At 47.0% G+C, this 25,502-nt stretch overlaps 1 protein-coding gene across 5 annotated transcripts in view; it reads right to left on the reverse strand.

The window, feature by feature from the left end:
- Positions 1-25,502, reverse strand: part of Lamb3 (laminin subunit beta 3) — a 113,115-nt gene that overhangs the window by 40,762 nt on the left and 46,851 nt on the right. Inside the window, exons 2-4 of one of the 5 annotated variants that reach the window (XM_048439342.3) lie at positions 17,836-17,905; positions 14,639-14,812; positions 535-594 (exon numbers count right to left, since the gene is read on the reverse strand). In XM_048439342.3, the coding sequence (XP_048295299.3) occupies positions 535-565 (31 nt within the window). In that variant the 5' untranslated portion in view covers positions 566-594; positions 14,639-14,812; positions 17,836-17,905. Of the gene's footprint in view, positions 1-534; positions 595-670; positions 732-1,666; positions 1,836-14,638; positions 14,813-17,835; positions 17,906-25,502 lie in introns of those variants that run through there. The other 4 variants (XM_048439347.3, XM_048439344.3, XM_048439348.3 and 1 more) reach the window with 4 other exon arrangements.

Below are 25,502 nucleotides of genomic sequence, written 5' to 3' on the forward strand. Positions count from 1 at the left end.
GATCCTAACCTATGACCCATGCCATTTATACGTGGCTTTAGAATCAATCTGGAGACAGACCCTGGGCCATGTAGACACTGTGACAACTATTTTTTGCCTGTCCAGGTGTCATCTGTCCACAGCCCAGAGGCAGCTGTTGGCTGAACCATTGGTAGAATGCTGAGAAAATACCTGTTATTTCTATTCTGTCTGCACAGGCAGCCAACCTAGCCATCACCTGAAAGCAAGCAGCAGTGACTCCCCGGAAAACAGGGAACACAAGCCATAGCGGCTCTGCAGCCAGCTAGAGGGTGGGGAAGATGGGGAGTGGGTGATGGAGCGCACTCAGGAAGCCACATGTCACCCTTGGGTGAGGGTAGGAGACACGGGAAGCCTTCTGAGACAGGCAGAGAGGCCTCTTCTCCCTGAGGCTCCCACCGTTGTCCCATTAGGCAAGGGTTTGAAACCCCAGTGCCTACAGGTGGCAGGCGGTACCACACTTTTGGCCAGCTCTCTCTGTGGGTGGCCTGGTCTTCCAGGGGAAGGGACGCTTACCAAAGCATAGGAGTAGAAGTGCTGTCATCATTGGCCAGGGCAGGTCCCCAGAGAGGTCACCTAGAACAAAACAAAGCATCCTGGCTAGTCACCCCCACCAGCCCTTCCATGGTTTGTGCTAGAAGGCTGTCCTCACCAAGTCTTCATCCTGCGTCTTCACAGAGACACTTCCGAACAGTGGGCACATTTGTAGCCAATGGCAAGAGCCTGAAACCCCTGTCCCAGACAGCAGGGACATACAGGGAGTCCTGGGGAAATCCCAGGCTTCAGCTTCCTCCTCCAAAATGGGTGGGAACATGGGGACTATGCAGGAGGAGGGAGGGCAGGGTCCATTGGTGGGGACAGCTAAGGTGAGGTCCAGGGCTTCATTTCTGCCTCAAGGGAGAGATCTTCAGGGCCACAGGGAGGCTGAAGCTATGGTGACCACAGTTCCAGGCTAACCCAGCTGCAGGAATGCTATGGGAAGACGTGGGATCTTAAAAGAGAGGTGGGGTGCTGTGGGGGAGATGTGGGCCTGGCAGTTTTAAGAAAAAGGACTTTTTTCTGTACCAAGAGCAGCTCAAAATGTCTCCAGTTACAGGCAGGGATGCTGAAAGCAGCTGGAAGCGGCATGGGAGGCAGGCATGCCTCGGCAGCACACTCCGCTCTGGCTCTGCCTGGAAGAGCACACAAGGTCTGCCCAAAGCCGCCGAGAAGGGATGATGGGATTGTGGGCAGGCAGAGGGGAACCAGGCAGCCTTTCTGCCATCTTTACAACCCAGCACGGCCACGGCCTTCTCTTCAGTCTCCCCCAGGGCAGTCAGGAGCCCGAGCTGGGGCATGCGACCTCAAGTCTCAAAGCCACTGACAACTCTGCCCTCCTACCCTGCCGAAAACCCACCAAGAAGGAGGCTGAGCTGAGCCTGATGGTTCCTCCCACCTTGCCTTTGTGCTAAGTCTGGATTTTAGCTGCTTTCTTCTAAGTCGCCAGATACTTATCAGATGTGAAAAGCAATTCAAACAGTCACGTTTACCCAAGTGTACTCAGGTGTGCTCCCAAGAAGAGGGTTACATGGGCCCAGCACCCAGGCCTCAGACCCCAAAGACACAGCCCTTCTCCGTCCTCCCACACAGGACAGGTAAGATAACCTACCTCACCTGAGCTCCTATGCTCCCCTGCCTTTGTCCAGATCCCTCTCGAAGAGCTGCCTAGGAATGTGGGGGTCCCCTCTCTTGGCTCCAAGGTTTTAAACAACAGCCTCACCTCTGGAGACTCCCTGGCTGGGTGTAACCCCAGTTATTCAGGGCGGCCTCAGGAATCTGGCAGCAGCCACGCCTGTCTGACATCACTGCCCCCCCCACCCTCAGGACAGGACTAGGCAAGAGGGTTGGTCTTAGAGGCTGCCTGCTCTTGGTGTCTGGAGGACTGGAAGATTCTGGAAACAGGCAGTAGCAAGGTCTTTAGAGATGGGGGATTGTCCCTGAGGCAGGGAAGGTACTGGGTCTGGTACCTTCCCATATCTAGTAGGTGTCAACTTCTTCTTAAGACTCAGCCCACCCTGGACGGAAAACCAGGCTGGGGACACATAGCTGACTGAGAAGTATGTCAGGGTTTGGGCATGTCGCTGGGTTGGACAGTATTCAGAACCCTGGAAAGCACCAGGCCCATCCGAAGGGGAAAATGTGGAAAATCCCGACTTCCTGGGGAATTTAGTGTGTGTATGTGTTGGGGGAAGGGTCCTTAAAGAGCTCAGGAAGTGGTCAAATCCCAGGTCTCCCAAGGAAGTTGAGCAGAGCAACCTGCATCCAGGATCTCAAGCTCCCTCGGCAGGGCTGGCAAAGAGCCCCGGGGCAGGTAACTGCCTGTGAGTCACTGGCCCAGCTGCTCCTGAGCCCCACCCTCCCGGGCAGGAATGCCAGCCTGCAGGGCCAGAAAACAGACCTGACCACAGGTGGGAGAAGGTTAAGGCAGAGCTGGGCTAGGAAAGCCAACGCAGACTTCCCATGGCACTCACCAGGTCTGGGAACACAGTCCCTTTGTGGGGTCTCATGGGTCCTGGTCAATACACGGGCAGAAACAGGACCAGGAGGAAAGACTGGTCAAGGACATTTCCCCTTCCAGGTAGGGTCAGAGGGCATTTCAGCAAACCTGGAAGGTCATAGTCCCTGTCCTAGCCCTGAAGACATTGACATTATTTTGGAACACTCTTTTCTCAAAGTCACAATGTGAAGGAGAAATTATTGTTTTTAAGACAATGTTTCATATAACCTAGGCTGGCCTTCAAGTCATTGAAAAGCCAATGTTGACCTTTATTTTCCGATCCTTCTGCCTCCACCTCCCAAGTTCAGGGATTACAGGTGGGCACCACCATGCCCAATTGACGCCATGCTGGGCATGAAACTCAGGGCTTCTCGCGGACTGGGCCAGCACTCTGACACTGATGGAGCTACATCCTCAGCCATAAGCAGGCTCTGCGACTCCCCATCCAGGGTGCCAAGGTTTCCTCTACACTCGAGGAATATGTCCAAGATGCCTAGGCGAGTTGTAAACCATACTGTGGGCTGAACTAGACGGGTCTCATCCCAAGCTTCAAATTTTGCTCAAGCTCAAACAGAGGAGCGTTGCAGCTAGCAAATGGGGAAGCAGCATGCTGATGGGGTCTGGTTTGACTCTGCCACAGGGGTCAGCGCCTGTGAGGCGCAGAGCAGCCCCCATCAGTTCCAGCAGAGAAGGGTCACATCTGATACCTCGAGTTTTGAGAACCCATTTCTACTACTTGGTCTGTTTCCTCGCCCAAAGTCCAGACTTCCAAAAATTCCCCCTTCACCAGAGGATGTGACGAAGAGCTCAGTAATAATTAGCTCAGTCTGCTGGAAAGCTTAGGTGTGGGAGCCCCAATCCCAGAAGAGGGGAAGTGGGATGGGCCTCACTGTGAGTGGGCTCTTTAAATTCCCCCTCCCTTTCTGAGCCCAGAAGCCCAGGTAAATAAGCATTTGGTGTCTCAGCCTTTGCAAGCTGGGGCAGGTCCTAGGTTTGGATTCACAGGAGGCAAACATCAGCTGCTCTGCGGAGGCTTCCCACACAGAACATTCTAGAAGATGTTTGTGTGGCCCTCCAAGAGTAGCCCAACTCTTCAAGAATACCAGCTGTTCCAAAGTGCCCCCAGAAGTTCAGGTCACCTGGCACAGGACATCAGAACCCAGTGTATTCAGAGATTAATTGTGTAAACCAGAGCCCACAGTCCCACGAGGGTCTGGCTGGAGTGAGAGGGCAGCCAGGGTGTGACCTGGGCACCTCAGCTCCCCCTTTGTGCCTGCCCTTTGCTCTGACCCTGCCAGGCAGTCCCTGCTTCAGAGCAACTGTCTGCCCTAGAGCCTGGACTGTCAGAGCTTCTGCTCAAGCTAGTGAAGTTATCCCAGGTTGGGATTTTTTCTTTTGTTTTGTTTTGCACCTATACCAGCAACTGTCAATCACGAATTCTGCTGGTTCAGTGTCCAAAGTAACCAGAACCTCCCTGCCTCCACTGCCCTCTTGGCTGAGCCACTCTATTCCACATTGCACTGGTCCCCAGGCTGATCCACAGGCAAAGCCACACATGGCAGGTCTGGGGTGTGTGCTGAATCCTGCCAGGCTCCCTACCTCTCAAGGCCAAAGCCCAAGCAGTTTGAGAGGCCCTCTGGGGTCAGAACTCTCCTAAGGTTCCTCTCCACTCCTACTCCCTCCCGTCTCTGTCTTCATATTGGTGGTATGCCTCCTCTCTAGGCCTCCATATGTCAGGTCTGCCTCAGACATAACCTTAGACTCAGCTGCTCCAGCGGTTTGGGAGACTTGTGCCTTGGACATCTGCAAAACTGTCTCTCATCATTTTCAAGCCTTTCTTCCCATCCAGAATCCAGACCAAGGCTTCATCTGACCACCATATTTAAAACCACAACCATTGTCCCTGTCTGCATCCGCTCCCAACCTCACCTGCCCTATGCTGCCAGCAGCGTTTTTAATCTCTTCTTCTTAAGACTTCCCCACCCCCACATCGACTTCTGACCAACTCCCTAATTAACTCAAGGTCTCGTGTAACCTAATCTGACCTCTGAGGATGACCTTTAACTTCTGGTTCTCCTGCTCTACCTCCTGTGTGCTGGAATTACAGACATGTCGGAACACTCCTGGTTTATATGGTGCTGGGATTAAGTTCAGGGTTTCATGCACGCTAGGCAAGCATTCTTTCACCTGAGCTACAGCCTCAGCCCCCAAATTTCCTTATTGGTCATATTTGTTTTGTGTCCACCACTAGGGTATTGTGTCTGAGGAGACACTGGTTCCTATCCATTTTGTTCATTTTTTTCCCAAGCATCTGGAACCTTGGAAGGAGCTTGAGGTTGGTAGAATAGTAGATTCCTGTTGACATGAAAATAATTCATTCAGTTTCCCGAGTTTCCTAGGTCTGGCTTCATCATGGCCTCCTCGGCCCATGATCACCATGAATGTTCTGCGTTGCAGGCGGCAGTGGGTGCTCTCTTTTGAAATGCCAGCACTGGATTGCCAAAAGGGTCTCTATTGACAAGGGTATCATCTCATTTGCCTGCCCATCAGGTCCCCTTGGCAATGATTCTGATGAAGGGAATCAGTGACCCTGGAGGTCAATGTCCCCGTTATCCCTCTGTTGGGCTCAAACCATGCAGGCAGCTAGGAGAGGGACCATCTAGGATCTGCTCCCTGAGTTATCATGAGGGAAGAAAGAAAAGGAGGGAAAGATTACAAGAGGACTAAAAGGTACGATCCAGGATCTGACACTCGGGTGTCAGAGCACAGGGTCCCTGGTGACTAAGTCTGGGCACCACCGAAGTATGATGAGTCATGGCTGAATCCTTGTCTGTGAGGCAGGATGGTCTCCGGCAATGGCTTTGAGACTTTACAAGGTGACTAACCCTAGCGTGGCCTTGCACACCCATTATCCTGAGAGAGAGGGTGGGTAGACTGTGTATGGGTAGTCCTGGTAATTTGGTGAAGCACAGATGAGAGGCTGACTCTGTTAGAGGCCAACAGTAACAGGACAGTACTCTGAGGCTGCCTGTCACTGAGTGACTGCTCCTCAACCTCCCTTCTGCACCCTCATCTACCTCATCCAGACAGCCACACATACTGCTCACTGAACCTGAAATCAGGACGTCAGTCTAAAATAACCATAGTTAATACTTCCTGTCTGCCTCCAGAGGCCCTTGCCTTGCATTAACCCATTCAACATCTCCACAGCACTATGCGTGGCTGATAGGGGAGTTCAGCCAATCACATTCTGTTCATGGGGCGTGTCGCCCTTAGGCAAAAGTTTACCTATAAACCTGGCGAGTGCGCTTCTCCTACCCCTCTCCCTCTCCTGGCTCCTGTGTCCGGATGGATCCTTGGGATTCTGGTGTAAGTCTTCCTTCTGTTTATTAAAGCTGTATATTTTTGTATTAAGCTAATCTGGCGGATCTTTTATTACCGATTGCACCGTGCCCCATCATCTGATTCCCAAAAAAATGGACTATGGATATTTTTCTTTGTTAAAAAAAAAAGAGGGGGAAATGGTGCAGGAGAATTGTCTGTAATCTGTCAATCATATTTTAAATAAATGCTGATTGACCAGGCAGGAAGTATAGGTGGAAAACCCAGACAGAAAGTAGAGGTGATGCAATGAAAACAGGAAAATTCTGGGAAGCAGGAAGCTTTCTCCACCATTCCTGCCCAGACCACCAAAGCAACAACATATGAGCTGACAACTAAAAAAGGTACCAAGCCATATGGCTAACATAGATAAGGATAATGGGGTAACATAAGTTATAAGAGCTAATAAATAGCCTGACCTAATGGGCCAATCAGTTTATAATCTTATGGAGTCCTGTATGTGATTTTCTTTGAGATATGCCAGCTATGGGGTACTGAGCAGGACAAAAACCCCAACAAACAAGCCGGCCCTCATGTTACAGGTGGCACTTGGCTGGCCTTACTTCTCACATCAAGAAAATGAGGCCATTTTCAATCACGGGGTCCCAGCTGGTGGGCAGTGATTGGAGCCTTTATTGTTTGCTTAGGCACCCACATTCTTAACCATTACCAAGGGTCACAGACACACCATGTGGCCTGAGAACCCTCCCTCATTCTTGCTGATTCTCTGGTCTTCAGGTTTCCTAGACCCAGTCAAGATCAAACATCATCTTTAGGAGCTAAGGATATGGCACAGTCAGAAAAGTGCTTGCTATATAAAGATGGATGCCCCTGTTGGATTACAAAAAACCCATGCTTAAATTTAAAAAATATTTTTAAAAAGTCAGACATGGTAATCCTATCACTGAAAATATGGAAAACGGTGAAACCTTGGGGGTTGCTGGCCAGGCCAGCTGAACAGAGTTCCAGCTTCAGTGAAAGACCCTATCTCAAACACCAAGGTGAATGGTGGCTCATACCTTTAATCCCAGCACTTGGGAGGAAGAGGCAGGCTGATCTCCATGAATTCAAGGCCAGCCTGGTCTACAAAGTGAGTTCCAGGACAGCCAGGGCTACACAGGGAAATATGTCTCAAAACAAAAACAAAACAAATCAAAAACAACAACAAAAAAGAATGGTATCCAAGTTTTCCCAGCCCCACAAGGGAGAGCTGAATACCTTTCTGAAGGTGCAACCCATAGCCACTTGGGCAGTTTGGTGTAGCTGGGGAACACAGGATGGTGTAGCATGAGCTAGAACATGGGCATATGAAGATCTGCCCCCCTCTCCCCGTGCTGCAGAAGACTGCCCAGGGGCCTTAAGTCTAAACAGTCTGCGAAAGTCTACTAGAGACAAGCTTAAGCTCCTACTGTCAACCTAGAAGTTAGTGCTGAGTATGGGGAAGTAAACGCCCCGTGTCTGGGGAGGAAGGAGCAGGGTTTGCCTGGCCTGTCTGGAGCAGCACCGTCTGGCTCTTAATCAGCACTTTCTACAGTGACTGTGCTCCACACCGTCTGTGCGTAGACTTGACCTAGCTCCCACCCCGCTACTCAAACATGGCAAAACTTGGGGCTAGACTGTATGGCAGTGTAGATGGATTTTTCTTTGGGCCACCAGCTCACAAATAATGACACAGAGACTTATTATTAATTATGAAAGTTCGGCCTTAGTTTAGACTTGTTCATAACTAGTTCTTATAACTTAAACTAACCCATATCTTTTAATCTATGTTCTTTAATGTGGCTTTGTTACCTTTACTCTGTAATGCCCATCCTGCTTCTTCAGCATCTGGCCCCTGCCTTTCTTCTTCCCAGAGAGCTCCCTCTACCCGGAAGTCCCACCCATCTCTACTGAATTACTATTGACCATCCAGCTTTTTTAATACCAATCACAGAGATACATCTTCACACAGTGAACAAATATTCTACATTTCTCCCCTTTTTGTCCTAGTAACAATGGTAGGCTTTAACTCTAACACAGTGAAACTATATGCAGTAATAACAATTATCAGGTAGAAACTACATACATTTATAATGTCCAGTCTATCTGTATTTGGCAAATTCCGTGAAAATATTCCATAATCTAGCCTATCTTGGTGAGTCAAAAGTTTTGTGCCTAACTTATTTTTATCCTAACTTGTATTATCAACCCAAAACTATATTTTTAGACCTCAAAACCTTATTTTAGATAAACGACTAAGCTTTTATGTCTCTCAGTCCTATGCATTTGCACCTCTTTTGTGAGTTTCTTTTCTGAATTTGCTTATTAGGAAAAATGTAACTATAACTATCTAGCCTTTAACCCCAACAAAGACATGAGGATATACTATTACCTGAGTAAACAGGAAGTGCAGAACAAGAAATTTCCAAAACTATAGAAATGGGAGAGATATCTGGCTACCTGGACAGTCACCCAAGGTTCCTCTGCAACATTGAGGTATCCATCTTCAGCCGACAGGTCTAGAATATCTGACAGATTTTTTCTGAAGCAGGAAGAGCTGAAGAACTTCCCTATCTTGTCTTAGAAAAGTTTGGCAGTCACCTTCTTTTCTGTCATGCCTGTCCAATTTGGACAACATACTGTCAGCCATCAAAGCAATGGTAGTTTCTTGTCCAAAAGGGATAGCTTTGTCACATGGAAAGCAAACTCCATATGGAGGTTCTTTGATGCCCATCATCCTATTTTTTGTTTGTTTGTTTGGTTTTTTTGTTTTGTTTTGTTTTGTTTTTGAGACAGGGTTTGTAGCTTTTGGAGCCTGTCTTGGAACTAGCTCTTGTAGACCAGGTTGGCCTCGAACTCACAGAGATCCACCTGCCTCTGCCTCCTGAGTGCTGGTATTAAAGGCATGCACCACCACCGCCTGGCCCCATTATTCTTTTTTTGAAGTAAATTGGTACTATCAGGAGCAGATGTGTCTCACTGTCATGAAAAGCCTTACATTTTTAAAACATTTTTAATGCCATATCTGTAGATCATTGAAGTGTTTGAAGACATCTATATATTTAAAATATATTTGTTAGACCTTGAAAACACACCTAACATGATTTGTTTATTTGATTGGTTGTTATAGATGACTAACTGCTGACCTGAATTTCTCAATTATCCTAAACAGTTTATAATAATAGCTTTCGAGGACTAGAAGTTTACATTGCATTGTTAAATGAGCTGCACAAGTGCAATACCTTAAACTAGAGTAGAAACATATTTACAGTATAACAAAAATAACCTTAAATTTATATCAATATATAAAACTATACTAATGTAAAATATTTGAGACTAGTAGTTCTTCTCTAGTTCAAAAGTAGACTCAACAATCCACCCTTTTATCCCATCATTTCTATACTATATCCATTCTTTGTTTCTTCAGAAAGAGATCCCTGAATCTAATCTCCTTTGCTCAGCTTTTTCCCAGACTATGACCAATAACAACTTGTACCCAAGCCCCCTAAATAATGACCAACATTTATAACCCACCAAATGACCAAAAATCATCCACCGTGCCTCTTGGGAATGTGAGTATCATGTTCTCTAGACTGCTTCCCGTTGTGTGGGACACTGGCATCTTTAGAGGACCCTGAGAAAAACTGGAATAATGGCCAAGTCCTGGGAGAACTAGCTGTATTGTATTTTGTTTAGTCTCTGTGTGATGGGAAAGTGTAGGGCTTATCTGAAGTCTTGGCTAGAGAGCCTGTGAGGCTGGACCATTTCAGCTAGTAGCTTTGAAGTTGTTCTGGATACAGAATTTTGAGGACATTGCAGCAGAGGTTGAGAAACTGGATTGCCTGGGCTACTTATCTTTATTGGTGTCTGGCCCTTTTTATCCCCCAAAACACCAAAACTTTTAAAGGTAACATATATATCCACATCAACACAAGTATGAAATGTTTAGTGTTTAGTCAGCTAAAGATGATTCTCTGGTTTATGTTTGAGCAGGTGAAGGCATCTGTCAACTTTGTAAGTCCATTCAGAGTGTAAAACTAAACTGTAATGTAGATTTCCATCCATGTCATATGAAAGGATGGCATGTACGAATAAGTCATGAGGACTCTGCTGTCAACAATCAGTATTGTGTCTCATGCAGTCTCAGAGTACGACCCCAGAGGGATCAGCATACATGTCGCCTGCCCTGTAGTCTTAATTGACTTTTTTTCCCCTCATGTCTGCAGCCAAGATCCTCAGGAAGTCTCCCCAGCCAGATCTTCAATAATTTTGAAGAGAACCTAACTTTGTGGAAATAAAGGCACGATCTCTCTACCAACATAACATATATTCTGACTTTAATTTTGAAATTAAGACATTCCTAAAATATACAGGTTGGTACAATTTAGCAGTTCCCATAATCTGATGTCTCTCATCAGCTGCTGCTTTTTGTACATTGGCATTTAAAAAATTCAACATCAACAAAGCACCATGCAGGATCCAGATGCTCTCTGTATTTCCCTTTCCTAAGCATCTGCAGCATTCTCTGATCACATGAGGCAAATATTAACCTGCCATGTCAACCACCACATGGCTGAGTTTAGCGCATGGTGCTGGTGACTGGCTCCACTCGCATAGAGTGAGCATCGGCCCACCCGAGAGACAGCAAGAGCTTTCTCAGACCCTGTGTTTGGATATTCGAGCCACACATTGGGCACTATATGTAGACACAATTCTATTTGGGCCCCCAGCTCACAAATGGCAACACAGAGACTTCGTATTAATTTTGAATGTCCTGCCTTAGTTTAGCTTATTCCTAACTAGTTCTTAAAACTTAAATTAACCCATATCTTTTCATCTACATTCTTTTACACGGCTTGATTACTTTTGCTCTGCACTGCCCATCCTGCTTCCTCTGCGTCTGGCTGACGACCCTGCCTTTTTTCTTCCCTGAGCTCTCTCTCTGCCTAGAAGTCCCATCTATCTCTCCTATCCAGTTATTGGTTGTTCTACTTTTTATTACACCAATCACAGTAATACACCTTCACACGGTGTACAAAAATCACACAACAGGGCAGTGGTAGAGCATGTGCTTAGCTTGCGCAAGGACCCTGGTTCAGTCACCAGCACACAGAGAGGCCTTGACCAATCCTCTCTATGGGCTAGTTTAATCCTGCCACTAAAGGGGTTGGATTTCTATTGGTTCTCATTAAAGCTACCCGATTAGAATTACTTGAAGAACTAAAACTATCACACACAAGCCAACCTAGGCTTCACTCTAAGATTCAACAATTTGTTGAATTTTTTGTTTTTTTAAAGATGAATCTTTATTTTCAATTATGTGTATGCATGGGAGGGGATGTGTGCATGCATGAACACAAGTATCTGAAGGGTCTAGTAGAAGGTGTCAGATCCCCCAGAGCTGGAATTACAGGCAGGTATGAGCTGCCCAACATGGGTGCTGAGAATGAAGATGCGTCCTCTGTAAGAACTATGAGCCATCCTTGTAGCCCCTGGAACTGTCAAAGTTTTAAGAGCTCTTTAGAGAACAGTGAGATACAACTAAGGACAGAAAATACTGAAGCTCCCTCAACTTCAGGAAGCTCTGCTCTCAGGGCTGATTACTTAGGACTCTAGCTTAAAACCTCAGGGTAGAGAAATAGGAGAGAGGAAGAGGTAAGAAGGTAGGGTTCCTGTCCCACCAGGGTGACCACTCACCAGTTGGGTAATATCAGACACTGTGGTGTACACACAGAAACCCTCTTCTGTAGTGGGAACTGTGAGGAATCCACCCCACAGACCTTGTGAAATAAAGAGAAGCAGACCAGGACTATGCAGCCTCCAGATGCTGTACTCTGGCCCGCAGTCATTGCAGGGAGCAAAACAAACACTCCCACCTGAGCCATCCGCCAAGAGAGATTGGCAAGGGCTGTTCTCCCTCACCCCAGAATTGTTTTGCATGATCCAAGATTCCTTCCAGACCGGACTGAACCAGAGGACAGAGAGGCCACCACAGAGGGCTCCCTGGGAATAGGGCTGAAGGGAGGGCCTTAGCTTCTGGCCTTCTAGGGCAGGACTAGGCAAAGAGCAGAGCCAGGGTGGGAATGTTTACAGACAGGGAAGACAGAGGAGCAAGTGTGAAAGTGACAGACGTTTGTATTTCTGGTTTTGAAGGGATCATACAGAGAGAATCAAAAGAGAAAGACTGAACAGAAGCTGGTATAATAAGATCTGAGGCTGAACTCCCTTCTACCAGCATGTCTGAGGCAGCAGAGGAGACCTCTCTTTTCTTGGGGCCTCCATATTCCCAGGGCTGCTGAGACTCTGCCTGGTTTTATTCTCTAGATTTATTTGTTTTAATAACTTTAGCGACTGCTTCTGAGGTCCTGCTAACCATTGGGGTGTTGACAGAGGTTTCTGTCCCACTGGGTCCCGCAGCCATTCAGTCCCAAAGAAACACACAGAGGCCTACATTAATTATAAACTGGTTGGCCTAGTAGCTCAGGCTTTCTACTAATACTTACATCTTACAGTAACCCATAATTCTTGTCTATGTCAACCACATGGCTTGGTACCTTTTATCAGCGAGGCATTTTCATCTTGCTTCCTCTACATCTGGGTGACAACTGCAGACTGAGTCTTTCCTCTTCCCAGAATTCTCCTGTTCTCATTACCCCACCTCTACTTCTTGTGTGGTTGCTCTGCCTCTACTTTCTGCCTGGCTACTGGCCAATCAGCGTTTTATTAAAACAATACAAGTGACAGGGTCCAAGATCATTGTCCCACAGCAGTGGGGCAGGACTCAACTCAAGCAAAAGGAGAACTCAGAAAGAAAATAGAGAAAACAACGCTAAGACATCCATCTCTTCCTTTCCCTGGGTTCTCATGTCTCAGTGCCATAATCAACACTGGAGAAAAGAGATCTGGGGAACAAGAGTGATTGGTGATCAGAATCACAAGTCCCCTCTACCGCGCCCCTCCCGCCCTCCACTTGACCCTTCCCACTGAGCCCCCCAGGCTCACAGTTTGTTTCCAGTAGGTGGTAGATTTTGCAGGATCTGGACTTCCCATCTTAAGTTTTGTTTCAGAGGCTGAGAAAGACTCATTATATCCTCAGAGTCCTTGACACACGTCCTGGGTAAACACGGGAGCCAATGAGAGCAAACGGCAAAGAAACAGGGAAGGAGGATGCCTAAATCGAGACTCGCGGAACCTGGGAACCTGCTGCGGTGTCAAAGACTGTAACAAGAGCCAGCCCTTCTTCTGCTAGGTTTGGGGAAAGAAAGAAATGGAAGTAAAATCAATGCCCCCTCTCAAAGCCACTGTTCTCCTGCAGGTCTTCCAGCTGATTCTGATTGTCCTGTCATTTGCTCAGAAAACATTTGCTCATGGCCCCAACAGCTGGTGTTGTTCAGTTGCCTGTGTGTATTTATGCCATGAAAATAGTGTCACATCTGTCTTTTGTGTGGGCGATGTCACCGACGAGGGACCACAGCTCCTCTAACACCCACTGCCAACAAACGTGGGAAACCCAGACGCCTATCTCTCAGCTAAATAAAGTGTTGGTCGTATAAATAAGCTTCAAACACCATATGTGACATATTTATACTACAGTGTTCACTGCTTCTCTGAAATTCTGGGCTTCCTGAATGACTTTTTATTCACAGAACCCAGGCCGTTCTGACCTGGTCACCTTCTTGTGGAAGGTGTCCCAGCTGCCAAAGCAGGTTGCTTACACATGGCAGAGGGTCCAAGGCCTCAGCGTCATGGTGGTATCCTCCAGAATGGACCCTTCCATTATGAGTCATACCAGGTTACGAGACCAATAGCTGAGCTAGCAGTAGGGAGAACCCCATCCCGCCAACCTTTGGAGTGCACATGTATGCTTTCTGGCATTATAGATTTTTATCTATTCCTTCAATTAAGGACTTCAAGAAGAAACAGCTGTACATCTTCCTGTCTTCCTGGGGTAACAGAAGAGAACATGGCCAAGAGTGTGCCCGGGTGGTAATGAAAGTCCTAGGATCAAGCTGTGTACCAGGCTGTTATAAGCCCAGTGCCTCTTGTGGCCACTGCCACATTCCGTTAGGCTGGATGGACCCTGGGGGAGGCACTGCTGTTCTCCTACAGTTTGCCCAAGGTCGAAGAGCTACACCATAACGTGCTAAAGCACTGAGTTACCCACAAGGTCCCAGCATCTTAACCTGACAAATGTTTATTTGCAGTTCACATAAAGGAACAGGTAAGATGGTCCCTCCCACTAGGGACAGGGACCCTTGCCCCATGTGGTCACCTGGCGACTTTCAAAGACTTGTGGCTGCACCAACCAGGTCAGGCGGTGTCCTAATATGGTTTCTATTGCTGCGATAAACACCATGACCTGTTGAGGAGGCAGCATGTTTGTTCCTGGCCACTCAGCCCCAAAATAAACACACAGAAACTGTAGTATTTAAAACACTGCTTGGCCTATTAGCTCTAACTTATTGGCTAGTTCTTACACTTTAACCCATTTCAAGTAATCTGTGTGATGCCACATGGCTATAGCTTACCAGATAAAGTTCCATCTGCCTCCAGCGGGGCTATGTGGCTTCTCTCTGACTCCACCTCCTTTAGTCTTCCCCGCCTACCTAAGTTCTGCGCTATCACAGGCCCAAAGCAGCTTCTTTATTAACCAATGGTATTCACAGCATACAGAGGGGAATCCCACATCAATGACTGAAAGCAACTTGGGGAGAAAGGACTTACTTCATCTTAAACGTCCAGACCACAGTCCATCTTTGGAGGAAAGTCAGGACAGGCATCTAAGGAGGAACCTGGAGGCAGGACCAGAAGCAGAGGCCTAGGGGGAGGAGTGCTGCCTACTGGCTTGCTCTTCACGGCTCACTTAGTTGGCCTTCTCCTGCCCACGAATGGCACCACCTGAAAGAAAATGTACAAAGGATAATTTGTGAATGGTAATATCTCAGAGAAACTGGGAAGGGAAATGGCTGTGGGGAGTGGGCTCAGTTTGCTGGATCTCCATCACATTTGCCCACCAGGAAACCCTGCAACATGGACAATGAGACCCCAGTGAATTACAGTCAGAGAGAATCACCCATGAGCCCTCTCCAAAGGAAAATCCTGGTGGAGGAAGAATGTTCAGGGTTCTGCTGCTCCTAGGGTGAGTGACACCCTAAATGTTCCATAGCCCAGAAAGCCCCTCAGTCTGAGAGAAGTTGGTGACTCTGTTATACATCAAAACTCTCTCCTTGGACAGCTGAAATTTCACCTCAGATGTTTGTTCAGCAAACTCTCCTTGAAGACAGACTACAGGAGGAAACTAAGCCTGCGTCCAAGAATAGCCTGGATGGAAACAGACCATGGGAGATCGGGTATGGTGGCCAATGCCTGTAATTACAGCATTTAGAAGGCTGAACAGGCAGGGGTGGGAGTTGCCATGAGTTTGAGGCTAGCCTGGGCTACAGAGTGATTTGGAGACTAGTGGGTTACAGAGTAAGACCATGCCCAAAGAAGAAAGGATGGAAGGAAGGAAGGAAGGAAGGAAGGAAGGAAGGAAGGAAGGAAGGAAGGAAGGAACGGACGGAGGGAGGGAGGGAGGGAGGGAGGGAGGGAGGGAGGGAGGGAGGAAGGAAGGAAGGAAGGAAGGAAGGAAGGAAGGAAGGAAGGAAGGAAGGAAGGAAGGGGAGGGAAGAAAAGAAAGAAAGAGTCCACAAATAGTCCTTGGAATAAAACTCCCCCACAGGAAGGGGTTCAGGCTCCTGAATGAAGGGTGACTTGCTGCGTGGAGCGGTTCCCTTGTGGATCAGCAGCAAAAGAGAGTGTGCTGACCTGGCTCTGTCCTGGAGACCACCCCAGTGATGCGGCCAGCTACAGGAGGCTTTTCCCACTGGAGTTGCTGAACCACTGGTGTACTGACAGACACGTTAACAACTGTCTGTTTCAAGTCAAACGCTATCAAGGCAGGTTGCACCATCTTGAGCGTGTGCTGTTCCTAAAACACATGAGCCCAGATGCACACACAAGCACAGACCTTTGCCTCTTCCCCATGTCATCGTGTTGGTTTTGGCTAGCATGCCATTAGTGAGTTGGATTTGGTGTAGACTTTGTCCTGAATATACTACATCATCTCCAGGTTCAAGTCCACAAAGGCCCCAGCCAGCAACATAGGGTCACCTGAAAGCCACATGGTGTCACCTGAAAGCCACATAGTGTCATCTGAAAATCACATGGTGTCACCTGAAAATAACATAGGGTCACCTGAAAGCCACATAGTGTCACCTGAAAGCCGCATAGGGTCACCTGAAAGCCGCATAGTGTCACCTGAAAGCTACATAGTGTCACCTGAAAGCCACATAGTGTCACCTGAAAGCTACATAGTGTCACCTGAAAGCCGCATAGTGTCACCTGAAAGCTACATAGTGTCACCTGAAAGCCACATAGTGTCACCTGAAAGCTACATAGTGTCACCTGAAAGCCGCATAGTGTCACCTGAAAGCCGCATAGGGTCACCTGAACGCCGCATAGGGTCACCTGAAAGCCACATAGTGTCACCTGAAAGCCACATAGTGTCACCTGAAAGCCACATAGGGTCACCTGAAAGCCACATAGTGTCATCTGAAAGCCACATAGGGTCACCTGAAAGTCACATAGTATCACCTGAAAGTCACCTTTCAGTGCCTACACCACACAGCCCTCTAAACCTGCCATCTGCAACCACATTTAGGCCAGATCCATCCTATACAGCCATCTCTACCTCCTGTGAGCTTGACAAAATCCTAACCCAAGACTCAGCTCTGACTTCTGGATCTGTGGTAGCTTTTCTGACATTTTCTGTTAATTCTCCTTACCTCTGACAGCAGAGTTTCCTACACAGATCAGTCAGAAGCCAGCTCTGCTCTGTTTGTGATCCCTTTTCTAAACAACTCAAATTCATATACTTGCTATCATTCAACCTTTAATTTTGTAAGTCGGTCTCAAGACTGACAGGTACACCTTTCAAGATCAATGTGTCCCCAAGTAGCCAACTTAATGTTTCAACTAGCAGGTGTTCAGACAAACAAAATTACTACAGATTCTTAAGAATGAAAATAATAAAATACTACTTAAAGGAAATATACAGCATGAATTTACACACCCAATATGTCCCACTCAGAACTCCTGCTCCCATTAAGATTTTAAAATTTTTATTTATTATGTATAAGTGTTCTTTCTGCATGTATGCCTACTTGCCAGAGGAGGGCACCAGATCTCATTTTAGATGGTTGTGAGTCACCATGTAGTTGCTGGGAATTGAACTCGGGACCTCTGGAAGTGCAGCCAGTGCTCTTAACCTCCGCCTGTTCCTGTTAAAAAGAAACCATTTCCCTCCCTCTAAGACTCAGGGATCATTATGGAAGAACGGACAGAAAGAGGGTAGGTGTCAAAGAAATAGGGACTTTGCTGCAAGATTATATCTCCTATAAATGTCAGATGCTATATCCATGAAGTCTCACCAACACAACTGCTTAACTATGACCTGAATGAGGATAACACCCATAAGCATGCAAATGTGGACACAGAAAACTCAGGAGGCCTCAACCCTAGAGAAAGAACCAAAGTAACTGAGGAATGCTGAGAGCAGGAGAAATGGTCTTCTCCAGGGAAGAAAATACCAATTGGTCATCCAATTCTAAGAGATTAGTCCTGAAAATATGCATACGAGTAGTATGTGAACTTGGCAGGTTGTGTTTATGTATTTAGTAACATATGTATATGTGTGTGTATATGTGTGTGTTACTAAATACATATACATAACAATTAAATAGGAATGAATTTGTAAGGGGTGAGGTACATGGGTGGCTTGGAGAGAGGAAAGGGAAAGTGAAAATGGTTATACTATGATCTCAATTTTTCTATTATTTTGTAAATGAATTGGAATCTGAGAAAGTTCTGGCTGGACTTACCCTTCGCCAGTGGAGTTTCAGGTGTTGCGACCTTGAGTCAAATGCCAGCTTCATAGTCTAGCAGACGTCACTAGGACACAAGAGAGGAAGATTGGAACTCGGAGTGGTTCTGCTGGAACATGAAAAACTAAAATATTTCTGGGGCCAGCGTGGTTCTAGGGTTGAATCACTGAAGACCAGCATTCAGGACCTTGGCAGTGAGGAAAGATGTGGACCTGCAGGGTGAGGGGGCACAGGTGGACCTTAAGGGTGAGGGGGCACAGGTGGACCTTCAGGGTGAGGGGGCACAGATGGACCTGTAGGGTGAGAGGGCACAGGTGGACCTTCAGGGTGAGGGGGCACAGGTGGACCTGCAGGGTGAGGGGGACAGGTATACCTGAAGGGTGAGGGGGCACAGGTGGACCTGTAGGGTGAGGGACCACAGGTGGACCTGCAGGGTGAGGGGGCACAGGTGGGTGAGGGGGCACAGGTGGACCTGTAGGGTGAGGGGGCACAGGTGAACCTGCAGGGTGAAGGGACACAGGTCTGAAGAAAAAGAGGCCACAGGCTGATCTGTAGAGGAGGAGGGTACAAGGGGCCAATGAACATAGGTGCTCAGGAGGCAAGCACTCATATTAATGATTTGGGGATTCTATGTTTGCCCCCCCCCCAATGAATCAGGAATCGTGGTAAGCAGGTTTGTCAGCTGCTGCCGTCTCTAGGGTGCCAACTGTAACATATACTCCAGAAGCATGAGGCCTTCTCTGTCCCTGGCCAGTGAGTGCCAATCCAAGTACAATACCCAAGAACATGGAGTCTGGGATGTTTTCTTTAAGCCCATTGTGCAGGGCATAGCACCCCAGAGATGAACAGGTGTCTTAAGAGAATGCCTCTGTCCTCCACAGCCCCTCTGCATGTCCAGTCCACTGTGTTTCAAGGCTCTCTGTGCGGGTCTTAGGCAGGGTGCTAGCCTAATGACATTCTAGGTTCCTGGAGCTACATCCTCCCAGTTCGCCAGGAACATACAGCTGCTCTACTCAAAGAGTCCGCCATCTCCAAAACCTGAACTTTTCTTCCAGGCCATCGCCTGTCAGCAGACCCTTCTGACTTTTAACCCAGAAACACAAAAACATCAAACCGTTCATTCACTCGACAAATATTTAATGAGTACCTACCCAGTGCCAAGCACCCAGAGACACAGTGGTAAGCAAGCCAGGCAGTCACTGTTCAGAGAAAGACTGCTACCCCATAGGACACAGACATTGCCCATGTCGTTACCAAATAGTTTAATTTTGTAACTGAGGTGACTAATTTCCTCCACTGTTCAAGAGTCTCTGTCTTCTCCTGTCCCAGAAAGAGTGACCCCGAGAATCCCAAAGCCAGAAGCTCACACACAAAGTAGATGCTCACACACAAGCTAGATACCCACACACAAGCTAGATGCTCACACACAAGCTAGATACCCACACACAAGCTAGATGATCACACACAAAGCTAGATTCTCACATGTAAAGCTAGATGCTCACACACAAGCTAGATGCTCACACACAAGCTAGATGCTCACGCACAAGCTAGATACCCACACACAAGCTAGATGCTCACACACAAGCTAGATGCTCACACACAAGCTAGATACCCACACACAAGCTAGATGCTCACACACAAGCTAGATACCCACACACAAGCTAGATGCTCACACACAAGCTAGATGCTCACGCACAAGCCTGGATGCTCACACACAAGCTAGATGCTCACACACAAAGCTAGATGCTCACACACAAGCTAGATGCTCACACACAAAGCTAGATGCTCACACACAAAGCTAGATGCTCACACACAAGCTAGATGCTCACGCACAAGCTAGATGCTCACACACAAAGTAGATGCTCGTTCACACACAAGCTCATTCTAGTTGTCCCTGAAGCCCTGCTAATTTTCCTACAACCATTTCTCCACACTGACCACAGTTTTTTCAGCTCCCAAGCAAAACAGGAGCCAGAGTCCTTCCTCCATTCCTCAGAGGACAAGACACACAGTTCTTGAGCTAAATAAACTTTATTGAAAATGCGTGGGGAGGTGGGTGACAACCTGAACGTAAACATTAGCTTCTGTGGCCTGCCAGAATCCGTGCAACATTAGCAGCTCCCTGCCACCTTTGTTCCTGGCAGCTGGGAACCTCCTTCTTCCTTCCCATCTCAAGGGGACAGCCTCTTGCAGAATAATCTCCAGTAGTTACTTTTCTTGTCACCATTGACAAAAGCATTTTCTAGAAGGGAAGATTTGTCTTGGCTCACAGCTCACGGATGGAGTCATTGAGGGCAAGGCTGTGTCTGGGAAGATCAGGAAAGGAGAGAAGAATGCTGGTGCTTAGCTCACATTCTCTTCTTTAGTCAGGAACACCCAGAAGTGTTCCTCCTAAATCCAGTCAAGGTGACAGTGAAGGACAGCCGTATGATCCAAACTGGCCAATCTGCCTAGAGGTAAACCTCCTGTCTACTACCGTTTGACAAGAGCCTGCATTTATTACTTGTTCTTCTAGTGAATGCTTCTTGAATCCTTACATTGACCCAGGCATTACCTAGATGGAAAGAACCTGGCATCCAACAAAAATAAATGAGGACCACTCCCACCCCAAGAATACAAATAATGGGCAGTAAACTGGAAACCAAAGCTACCCTTTACAGGTTTCAATACTATGAAATACTGGGGGGAAACAAAAATGGTGTCATAAGACAGGCAGGGGTTCTCAGGGAGACAGAGGTGCCACCTCAGGAAGGAAGAGGATGAGAGGGGGCAAGCCTTGGAGTTGGATTCTCTGGCCAGCTAAATATGTATTTTAGTTAGGAGAGAAAGAGAGAGAGAGAGAGAGAGAGAGAGAGAGAGAGAGAGAGAGAGAGAGAGAAAGAACAGCATCCCACTTGAAATTTTTCTTTTCATTATTTTAAAACAGACAATAAGTTGATATCTTTTCTAAAAAATTAGAATGCTGAAGGGCTCTCCTTATACATATTTTTAAATTACACACACATGCACACAATTTCTTGTGTGCATGGATTTTTTTGCTTGCATATGTGTCCTATGCATGACTTGTGTCTCCAGTGCCTGCAGAGGCCAGAAGAGGGCACTGGATCCCTGGAACTGAAGTTATGGGAGGTTGTAAGCCTCCATGGCGGTACTGGGGATGGAACTCAGGTCCCTGGGAGGGTGTCCAGTGCCTTTAACCACTAAACCATCTCTCCGTACCAAGTTTACTATTATTTTTTTATCGTTACTTACCTGGGAAGGAAGGACTCTTAATCCCTTTAGGGGTTAGGAGGTTCAAATTAATACTCATGGATCAGACAATACCAGAAAGAGTTGTTGCAGGCAGGAAAAGAACCAGCCCAAAAGTCCTGTAGCAGGGAAGAGCTTGGGTTCTTGCGGTAGGAAGAGGGACAGGAACAGAGCAAACAAAGGCAGTCAGGGCTGGTCACACCGTCACATCGAGGAATGTGGCATCCTGGGGACGTTTTCAGATTTTCTGATGCTTCCACCTTCCACCACAAGGCATGACTTGTCTGGTATGGTATGGAAGCACTGATATTTTCAAAAGGCTCTCAGGGGATTTTAATAGCACTCAGGCTAAAGAGTCACTGTCAGGGTTCCTCATGAACCGCCAGAAACACGGGGCACAGAATCGTGAAGAGTATGGACTGGAATCAGTCTGTCTAAAGTCTACTTCGGTCGCTTACTAGCTCCGTAGTCCAGACACCTTGATTAAGCTTTTCGCTCCTTGGTTTTCCCATCTCACAGAGATTTTTGTGGGGGTAAATGCTGATGAGTTCATATATACCCAGATCTAAGCAAGCATGATTTTAGGGATCAATGGCCTCTAGCTCTGACCACCTGTGTGGCCTTGGTGGCTGACTGACCTAGACTGCAGGCAGAGGAGGTGGAGGGAAGTGAAGAGTCAAACTCTTCCTTTGAAGTAAGTTTGACAGGACCTGCTGGAGGCAGTGTGAGGAAGGAGGGACTAAGGGATGATTCCGTGTCTGGCTTCCAGCAGTTGAGTGTAAAATCGGGTTGTCTCCCAACATGAACATGAGTAGAACACATTCCAAAGGGGAAAAAATCAGAAATTACAGTGTCTGGGGAGATAATGCCCTCCCATCCAAGCATGAGCCATAGACTCACCAAAACCCTAACATCAGGCTTGAGAACTCACTAAGCTGTTGGTCAGGGGCGTGTAAGAGGCTCCCAAACTAATATCCTTGGCTGCCTCCCAGAGGTCGAAGGTAAGTCCTTGTTGCTGAAGGCACCATGCCCTTCAGTCACAGGACTTGGAGGAATCAAACGGGACCTGAGGCTACGGTCTCCTCCCTGAGGATGAGCTTTCATAGTATCAGAAGACGCTGTGCCAAGGGAGGAAAACAATCAACAGTTCTACCTGGCTCTGATGCCTGTGAACCACAACAATGACAGTAATGTAAGACCTAAGGGTACAACAAGGACACATCTTGGCAGCAACCAACAACTGTCTGATTGGACTTAAAGTCCACTAGCAGTAGGAAAACCATGCCCGGTACTGGAAACCTAGCTAACAACACACTGGTAGTGGAATCACAGACCTTAGCGAACCACTCCTGCAACTTTCCTAAGCCGGTATAGCTCCTAACTGCAGTCTAAATATCTCATCCTTACACTCACGGATAAGTAGATCTCTTGCCCTTCATCAGAGAAGCTTCAGCAAGACAGCTGAAGACCATGACAGCAGAGACCATGACAGAACACCCCAGCTGGTCAGAATGCGAAGAACAGTGGGGTTCTAGGTCCCACCTGATACAACCACAACACAATCCCTACACCTAAGACAGAGCAGGGAGTGGGAAGAACGTAAGAACCAAAAGACCAAGAAGTCCGCTAGGAGATTGTGTCTTCTAGATGTGGCGGGGAAGCTACACCCATGAAATCTCAACAATGTGGCTGTCTCACTGAGACCCAAACAACGAAATCCCCCGTTGGTGCACCAGTATGGATGAAGGATCAGCTACAGGTAATGATAGCTGTAAAGAGAGGGAGAAGTAAATCTTCCTCAGGGATAACTGTGGTAGATAATTGATTATCTACTGCCAAGTGGTCAACCATGAAAACATATACCCACAAGTAACCCTAAGCCAGCCCAGCAGGTTCTATTTACATATTTGTTCATTTATATATGTAACAATCATAATTAAAGGGAAAGCAGCCCTGAATTTGAGAAGGAACAAGGAAGTCATGGAAGGGGCTGGGAGACAGAGGGGTGGGGGTAAATGGTGTCATTTTATTTTAATTAAAAATAAAATAATAAAAAATAAGATAAATTGCAAAAAAAATCCCATCTGGTGTGTATTTAGCTAAACACACTTGGGTTGCTTTCTTCTCTGCTGTTATTAGGAAAATACCACACAGAAACAACTTAAAAAGGTCTGTTTGGCTTAGAATTTGAAGACCTGCTGTCCATCCCGGTGAGGAAGGCCTGGCAGCAGGCACATAAGGCAGCTAGCTGCACAGCCTTTGTTGTCAGGAAATAGGCAGCAGACAAGCAGGTGCAGACTATAAACCTTCACCCTCAGAGGTCCTCCCCCTCCACCTGAGGGCGTGTTCAAGCACATGACCCTGCGTGGGACATTTCATGTGCAGACCACAGCAATGCCTGTTAGGTAACCAAAACATGAGAGGTACCTATTAGCTTATGGAACAGAGTCTGCCCATCCAGCAGTTACTGCACATGTATTTGGGGTTACCTAATAAAAATTAGAATAAGTTAAACTAATTAATTTGGCCACATTCCGAGTGTTTGATAGCCACAGAAGGTTAGTGGTGACCTTACTGGACATCACAGAACTGGAGCAGTTGTGGCTGAAGACACTTCTATATTGAACACTGAGCGAGCAATAAGAAGTAGCCTAGCATTGGTTCACAGTTCTGGGGCGACGCTAAAATCGCCCAGATATTCAGTCAGTTCCTCTGGGGAAAGCTGGGATAATGACTGCCTAGGAAGGAAGACGGGGCTGAAGCCACTACCCTTGGGCAAGAATATAGAGGGAAAGGGGAGAAAATGGGACAACCCTGGCTTCCTCCAACGTGAAGGGAAGGGCCTTCCAGCCTTGGCTGCATGCTAAAACCATCAGCCAAGCTTTAAAAGCTGCTGATGTCAGAGATTCTCCTCCCAGAGAGGTTTCTGATTCAAGGGCCGGGTCCAGTTTCCAGTTTTAGAAACTCCTCAGAGATGATAAAGTGAGAGGAAGGGGTCTAAAGGGAGGGTATGAGGAGGAAGACAGACACGTTCGGTAGTTAAGAGATCTCACAGCTCCTGCAGAGGCCCTGAGCTTAGCCCCCGGCACCTATGCCGGGCAGAGGTGGTTCACAACCGCTTATAAATCAAGGGATCCACACCTTCTTCTGGTCCCTTCAGGCCCCTTGCTCACATGCACATACCCAAACACAGACATAAGCACAGAATTTAGAATTTTTAAAAAGAGCTTTGAGAGGTTTATTTGTTTGTTCCTTGTTTTTCAGTGCTGAAGACCAAGTCCAGAGCTTCATTTGTGATAAGCACACAAGCACATGCCCTCAGCTATGTCCCAGCCACACAGATGAGTTTTTTATTAGAGTGTCTGTATGCTGATGCAAAGACATATTATTCTAAAAGGGAGAAAATGACAAGTGTGTGACCATAGGAGAGGTGAGATAAAAGCCATTTTGATTTTAGCCTGGCTTATTGATACCCAGTGTGAGAGCCTCATCCTCCAACTTTTAGCCCACGTAGGAAGTATAGACAGAAATTTCTGTCCCACCCTGTCTGTCAGCCATTCCATTGCAAAGAAACGCGCAGAGGCTCAATCAATTATAAACTGTTTGGGCTGTTGTTGAGGCTTATTGCTAACTAGCTCTTACAACTTAAATTAACCCATAATTCTTGTCTATGTTTGGTCACGTGGGTTGGTACCTTTTCTCAGTGAGGCATTCTCATCTTGCTTCCTTTGCATCTGACTGGTGACTACATCCCTGCCTTTCTTCTTCCCAGAATTCTCCTAGTCTGGTTGCCCCATCTGTACTTCCTGCCTGGCTACTGGCCAATCGGTGTTTTATTAAACCAATACAAGTGACAAATCTTTGCAGTGTACAAGAGTATCATCTCACTGCAAGGAAGGGCTTCCTCTTTGATATAGAATCATCTCTCTTCTTATATTGGACATTGTCATCTTGAGTGTGATGTTTGAAATTATTGCACTGTGTTGGGGTGTTGAGAGCTAGGCTCTGGTAAGCTGATAGTACAAACAGGGAAGGGCCTAAAGTCTTGAGATGGTCACACTATTAAACTAGCCAATCCTAGAATCCATAGTTAATATATTTTTCTTACTGTTTAACCCAATTTAATTGGGCTTTCGTAACTGTGGCCCAAAATATCCTAATGCATTTATGGACTCCAAAATCTCAAGAAAATGGACAAAGCTGAGAAAGAGGACTGAGCTATACAGCATAGAGACTTCCTCCCATGTCAGCAAGAGAGAAGGGTAGATACTTGGATCCCAGTGCAACTGATTTCAGAGCTAGGAGATGAAGCAGATCCTGTCAGATTCTTAGAATTTATTACATAATAAGAAAGAAAATAATGTAGTCATTAGGGGAAGAAGGAAGAAAGTGTGAGCAAAAGTGTTTTTAGAGAG

Source organism: Myodes glareolus, chromosome 5 (genome assembly GCF_982192425.1).
Source record: "Myodes glareolus chromosome 5, mMyoGla1.1, whole genome shotgun sequence".
Classification (NCBI taxonomy): Eukaryota; Metazoa; Chordata; class Mammalia; order Rodentia; family Cricetidae; genus Myodes; species Myodes glareolus.